This window comes from Sciurus carolinensis, chromosome 11, assembly GCF_902686445.1.
Source record: "Sciurus carolinensis chromosome 11, mSciCar1.2, whole genome shotgun sequence".
Taxonomy (NCBI): Eukaryota; Metazoa; Chordata; class Mammalia; order Rodentia; family Sciuridae; genus Sciurus; species Sciurus carolinensis.
In genome coordinates this window covers 62086703-62093830 of record NC_062223.1, presented here as the reverse complement: position 1 = coordinate 62093830, position 7128 = coordinate 62086703, and the positions used below count along the sequence as shown (strand labels likewise).

Below are 7128 nucleotides of genomic sequence, written 5' to 3'. Positions count from 1 at the left end.
TAAGTGGTGAGTGAAGGGGCTCTTATGGGATTAAAGGCAAAGATGGGTCAGGGAAATTCTGAGAGATGGAGAAGTACATGGATAACCTCTTTGATATGCACAGGATTATAATTCCATTGAGGGATGTTCTATTGAAAATGGAGGATACAAGACACTGAGAAGCCAACCCAAGCACGTTGCCTTTGATTCAAGGAAGTCAGTCTGGTCAACAATGTGCTCACAGGCCCCTGAAGCTCTCCTGGGAAAAACAGCATAAAGAGCAGCAGAGATTTCATTTAAGGGTATCGAAAATACATTTTTTAATTTTGATGAAGTTCACAAATGACAACACTGACATTTCTTTAAACAAATAGTTCCATCAAGGCACAACATTACCATGTGTCCCCAGATGCCCAAGAGGCAATGATTTCATGTCCCCCTGAGCTTAAGCAGAGCTTCCACATCAACAGAATGGCTGACGAGGACCAGATTCGCTATCAGATAAGCCAATGAGACATGCTGTCATGTTTATTAGATACAGAATCAAATATAAAAATGATGCACAATAGGTAATTGCAACAAGCTTATCCTGCACTTAGCTTTAGTTTCTTTCAAATGAAGAAGATAGTTTTCCATATCAAGAAGGATGCAAACATGTATGTCTTCCATGGAGCCTTCTTTATAAATTGCTTTCATTACACACTAAAAGTGGGGTGTAGCTTCACTGTGACCTATGAGAAATAAAAAATGCCTAGAGTTTAGTTATTAATTGTCAGGTTCTTGACATTTATTATTTCATCTCTCTTTATATTAATATTAGGAGGTAGGTTCTATTTAAACCCTCAGCTTTCAAAGGAAAAAACTGAAGCTCAGAAAGAGTCAGTGACTGGCTCATGGTTGTATAGGTAGCAGAGGGAAACAGTTCTTTTTTAGTAATTTTTTTTAGTTGTAGATGGACATAATACCTTTATTTTATTTATTTATTTTTAAGTGGTGCTGAGGATAGAACCCAGTGCCTCACATGTGCTAGACAAGCACTGTGCCACTGAGCTATACCCCAGCCCCAGGACAACAGTCCTTGAATCCAAGACTCTGCTTTAAATTCAGAAGTACACAACATTGTAGTGTATACTCTGAAAGGATAATGCCTTTACCTTTCAAACTCAAACGCTAGAGTAATCACAATTATAATGGCAAATAAACAGGATTTTTATTTCCTGGTCTGATGATCTCAGTGTCACAAGACAAAGAAAAACAGAAGACGGATTCAGTAGGGTTTCAGCTATTGGGCTCCGTGTCCTTTCTCCGGACACTGATATGGATACCTTCCCTTGTGGATTTTTTCCAATCATGTGAGCCCATGGAGCTTCATAGTATAGAAGACATCCTTGAACTACAAGGTCATCATCCCCCCACCTGACAGTATGAAGTAGTCACCTTCTTTCTGGGTCCATTGAAAACTGCTCAATCCTGAATGTCTCTGCGGCGCCTGCCAAAAGCTTTGGAACCCACATCAGTGGGCACGAAGTTGTCCTTCACCACACCCCCTGATCTGCTCAGCAGGCCTGCCAGCCGGTGGGTAACGCAGGTGGCAGTGTTGCAGGCACGCTTCTGGGCAGTGACACTGGTTTTCAGGATTGAAGAAAGAAAAGAAGGCTGTCAGTGAGGGCTGGAGGAGGAACCCGCCCCATGGGACCATCATGATAAAGTTGCTGCTCTGAGATGCATCAATTAACCTTAAGTGTTTCTCCAAAACACAATTATCAGAGCAGAAAATCACAAGGCCATTAGGGAAAATGCCATGATCACTCCCCATAGACATTCCCAGGAGTGTCAGAATACCCCATGGTGACTAGGGGTGACTCTCGATACACAGGGCTGTAACAGCCAATCTTGCCTGTAAATAGACTAAAAATCTGCAGAGGTTTATGAGACTGCAGCAAATTATAGTGCCATATCCAAGGCCATTCACAAGGACTGTAGAATTTATTTCCCAGTTACTGGCACAAAATGTCCCTTCTTAGGAAAATGAAAATTCTCTGGTCTTACCTGGAAGAAGACAGTTGGCAGCATCCAGTCCTACAGGTGCTTACCTGCTCCTTAGTGCCCCTGTTCTTGCTGCTTGAGCGGAGTCACAGGAACCACTCACCACACCCTGTTTCCAGTTACCCCAGGGCTAAGACTACTTCTAAGCACAGGTCCTAAATACCATGGCGCCTAGGACGTGGGGCTAGAGCAACGATCACCACAGCTCAGGTCTTTTTAGAAAAATATTTTTATTCCCCAAATGAGTAGCACATTCAGAAGTAGGACTGAAAAGCTTTGCTATGAAATCCTCAGGAGCCTCAGAGGGCTGCCCTTGCTCTGATATCTGGATGATTCTTTCCCAGACTGTGAGTTCTTCCCTCTCTCTGCCCACCTGAGGTTCCAGACATCCTCTGCCATAGGAAAGCTACCACTAACAGCCTGAAGAGCAACCAGAGAGGAACCACATGCATCAGGTTATAAGAAGAAAGCAAGAAAGGAAGTTATAAAGGAGAGGGGGAGTTCAGATAGCATCCTGGGGCATGCCAACATGAGGCCGGTGATGTGTCTCCAAGTCGTTGGCCATATCCCTTTTCTTGCCAGGTGCTCCAACCCCAATTGCAGTTTGGGGGAATGTGTGAAACTTGTTGAGGTCTTGTGTGTACGTGCCCAGCATGCAGGTACTCAGATTACCACACCGCTTAGATCTGGGGCTGTCCAGGCTGCAGGAAAAAGACATGCCAGACAGTACCATGCACCAGTGGCAGCCCCCATGGACAGTCAATAGAAGGTTAAACCAGACAGGGGAACTATGAGGCGGGCAGGAGATGCAGGCAGGAGGATAACTCGTTCTTCCATTAGCAGAGCTCAGAGGTGCGGTGGGCCAGGGCAATGGTAAGGAAGGGTGACCTTTTCTGGCATTCCACATGCTGTGCAGACCTTCATGCTTGACAGGGGAATTATCAGGGTGGATGCAGGTTGACACATTCCTCTGCTCAGTCAGTGCTAGGGTCAGGCCAGGCTGATTTCTTTTCTAGGCTTAGGGTGCACAGGGACTTGGGACTGGGAAAGGGCGCTCTTCCTGACCCTGTGACGACATGCACATCTCCACAGATGTCTCAGACCTACCTCAGACACTGCTCTACCTGTCCCTACCCCCTGCAAATGCTTTGCCTTCACCTGGCAAATATAAAATGAAGGCTCCTGGTGGGTGTGAAAGAACATCATATGTAGATTAAGTAGGTGAAGGTGAATTTCTAAAAGCTCTTGAAATATACCAGGTCCATCCCAGGCTCCAGGCTTTACCCTTACCTGTCTTAACTGATCCTATGTTGAAAGGTCTTCCTAGGATTACAAGATCAATTTATATAGTTAAGAAATTCCATACTTTCCCAACTTTCAGAAATGTATCTTTTAAATGTGACTTAACCACAGTCTCTCCAGCTGACCTCTACCTTTAGCTGAGCCTAAGAGCAGATGGGCCCCATGTCCTGCTGAACACAGCCTGCTGGATTTAGGCCATTATGTTCTCTCCTACCTCTTGGGATTTGCCTTCCTGGATATGTCCGGAGTGGTAGGGAGGCCCTGTGCTGGCCAGGTGGGGAGCCTTACCTGGAGTCCTCTGTCTCCTGCTTTCGCTGCAGCTCACTGGCCTTCATCTGCAAATAGTCTTGCACCAGTGCAGCCAGCAGGAGGCGTGCTTCCTCCTCACTAAGTGTGGTCAGGTCTGGGCTATTCTCCAAGGCGGAACTGCAGAGGGGAAGCAAAAAATAGTGCAGGCTCTGAATCCCTGCCTGCCTCTTCCCTGGGATAAGCAGCTAGGTCTCCTGTTCCTTGATTCTTCCCCTAAGAATACAGCTGCCCCAACTCCCAATGGACAGGGGTTGAGGCCAGTGTCCTCATCAGGAGTTAGGCAGTGGTGTGGCCTCTTAAGTACTGGAGCCAGTTCATACAGGTTTAAGACAGGTGATGGTTAAATTTCCAGGAATTTTGTGAGCTAAGTGTTAAATTCAGGCATTTAATAATGATCATTTAATAATGGCTGAATGACTTTTAAAACCAGCTTTCTGGGGGAAATTTATGTATGTATGTATGTATACATGCATATAAGTTTATTAGAAACTTTCTTCTGATATAAAAATATGTATCATATAATTTATAAATAGTAGTAAGATGTATAATACTTTCTACATACATATGAGTACATACATTCATATATATATTGCCCCCAGAGAGGAACATTCAGTACACCACAATCAAAAATCATGGATTTGTTTGATTCCAGGGGAAGCAGGAGGGGAGTGGAGCTGTGTCTTCAGGCTGTCTTACCTGAATGGCACTGCGTGGAGGATGCCTGTCTGGTACAGGACCAAAATGCTGAGAGCCAGGATCGGGAAGAACTTCTGGAAGCCCATGATGCCTCCCTGCAAAGAAAGAGTGACACCATCTCCTGCGCCAGTTCCACCAGTTCAAAGTTCTGTGAGCTCACAGACTTGGCTTCCTGTCTTTTTCTGCCTGTCTCTTAACTCCTTGGTTGCATTGCTTCAGACTGGTCACAACATTTGTCTTCATCTTTGTCTCCTCATCAATCAAATCAACTACTGAGAGGTCTAGTGGGCATGTGGCAGGGTTTGGCAAACTGGAGGAGCAATCTTAGCAGGGCATATGAGTGGGGAGGTCTCAGCCCTATCCACCTCCAGCAAATGCTGCCCACGTTCACATACACCTGTTGGCCAAGTCTGCTGCACTCTAGAAGACCCCTGACACAGCTACTCCCATAACAAAACCCAGGACTGTCTTGGGGTATGGTGCTTTTGTACATACCCAGGGATAGGGAGGGAGAGGGTAGGTAAAGAGGTAAGAGCCCTGCAGTTGCAATCTGAGAAACTGAACCATTTCTAGTGCTCAGCTGCTCCTCCCTCTGGCAATTCCATCGGCTGCAAAAACCAAGCTTAACGGAGTCTTAAAGTTGGGACCCACAACACCTCTCTGCACTCCCAGAGTCTGCCAATGGGGCTGGCAGTTTAGGGTTGCCTGTCATTCCGTAGTTGCACCATTTGCCCCGGATTTGCTTTGGTCCAGACTCTGAACCAATTTCCTGAGAACGCTAGGCACTAGAAGTGATCACCAAACGCACCATCTACTGAAAGCTACTCCTGCATCCTTCTGCTCGCTCGGTGCCTGGTGAGCCGGTGTCCTGAGATTGGCCTTAGCATATCATTCGTGCAGTGGGAGAACTTGGGACCCAAGCCGGCAATCCTCAGCGAAAGAGGAGCAAGCAACTCTCGGACTGACACTGTCCAATCTTACTCGGTCAGAACCTGGAATGATTCGCGGACTAACAGACTGTTGACCAAGAGATCCAGACAGAAGTGGACAGAGATCTGAGATTGGCAGGGGATTAAACTAGGAAACAGACTAATGCTGACAGAGGGGAGCGGGAAGAGAGGGGAAGAAGAAATAGAATAACCACCTGATCAAGAATCTCGGGGGGCTCACCTGGAAGGCAGTGGCTTGGAGCAGAGAGGCGGCGGTGTCGTCCAGCTGGGGCCCTGCGGAAGTTGCAGCTACGCTTGGGCTGGGCAGTGGCTCCAGTATCTCCCAGCGCCAGCAGCTGCTCTTATTCCCGCTGCGGTGGGTCGGGAGGGGTCCCTGAGCACCAGGCGACCAATGGGCGGAGGGGTCCAATGCCCCAGCCAGATTGCGTCACCCCATGCTTCCAACCTGGAGCATCCAGCATGACGGCCCCTCTTTTATTTGCATTGAGGTCACTGATAGAAGTAGGGGGATGGTGGAAATCAACGAGAAACGTTCTTAAAGCGAGCGGGAATTTGAGGGCAGTTTGACGTCACGATAGATTTCACTTCTTCATTTCCTCCTGGCTTTGAACTTCCGCCCACTCCAACCCCAGTTGTGCGATTTTAGGGGGAAGGGTACAGGACTGCAGAGACTCCTGGCTTACATAATTCTGACCATAGACCCTTGCCTAAGCGAAGCTTGGAGGATTAGCGTGGGTCAGGATGGATTCTTGGCTCATAGAAGGATTCCGATTCTGCAGGTGATACCACCCACAGAGGGGAAAAGACTCCTGGGAAGCAGATATAGCTGGGAAAATGAACTTTTCTGGACCTGAGCTCAATTCCAGATGTACAATTCCAGACTGTGATCATGGGCAAGTAACTTCTCAGAGCCTCAATATACTCATCTTTGAAATGGGAACTGTAATTCCATCTTGAAGGAATTCTGTGAGAATTCTCCTGGCAGAGATAGAGAAGCTTCCTAGTCCACACAGGGGATTCCTGAAGATGTCTATTCATAGTTTCCCTAACTTGTGGGACTGCCTTGACTCACTTTGGTCTGTCCTAGGGTGCTGTTCAGATCCAATGCCCAACTGGGTCTGAGGGGCGAGGTGCAAGTGACAGATGCTTCCAAAGTCTCATTCCAGACCTCTAGCGCTCCCTCATCCTACCCTGCCATTCATCACTTCTCATTAGTCCGCCTGTCTGAGCCATTTGCACAGCTGCCCCTTTGCTTCCGGAGGCTGCTGTTTGCTGAAACGTCCCAGTGGCATTTGATTCCGGTCCCGAACCCCGCCTCCACCCCCGCATAAAGTCGTCGCCTATAGAGTAGGCAGGCTTGAATACTCTGGAGTCTCTGTCCATACTACATCTCTCTCTCTCTCTCTCTCTCTCTCTCTCTCTCTCTCTCTCTCTCTCTCACACACACACACACACACACACACACACACACACACACACTCACAATTTCTAACTGCCTCCAAACATGCTCACACTCCGGAAAGTCCAGCTACTCAAAACAGACACTGGCGTTCAGAGGTATCCTTATGGGTCCACTCTCAAACATCTCCTAAGTCCGCCTCTGAGTCTGGTTACAGTCGCATCCACACACTGGTAGGATGACGATCTGCTTCCATCATACCCACAAACACTCCCAAGAACTGGCGCGGCTCGTTACCAGAGTCATCCCACTCACTCCGCGCAGCCCACCGGTTTGGAGACGATTCAGCCTAAGCGTTGAGCTCTAGGGAGCGCCGAGGTCAGGACTAAGGTGTTTGCGGCTCTAAACAGCTAGGGTGGGGAGAAAGCAGCTTTTGGCTTCCCGGGG

At 47.7% G+C, this 7128-nt stretch overlaps 1 protein-coding gene across 2 annotated transcripts; it reads right to left on the bottom strand.

Moving 5' to 3' along the window:
• Nucleotides 1-321: 321 nt before the first annotated feature.
• LOC124959839 (calcitonin gene-related peptide 2-like) lies at nt 322-5585 on the bottom strand. Of its 2 annotated transcripts, XM_047518277.1 has the most exons (5): nt 5503-5585; nt 4333-4427; nt 3616-3753; nt 1417-1603; nt 322-710 (listed from the first exon to the last, which is right to left on the bottom strand). In XM_047518277.1, exons 2-4 carry the CDS (start codon nt 4416-4418, stop codon nt 1444-1446), a joined length of 384 nt encoding a protein of 127 aa, XP_047374233.1. In that variant the 5' UTR covers nt 4419-4427; nt 5503-5585; the 3' UTR covers nt 322-710; nt 1417-1443. The 2 variants fall into 2 exon arrangements, with proteins under 2 accessions (XP_047374233.1, XP_047374232.1); XM_047518276.1 differs by lacking the exon at nt 322-710 and having other exon boundaries at nt 1464-2726.
• Between the last annotated feature and the right edge of the window lie 1543 nt (nt 5586-7128).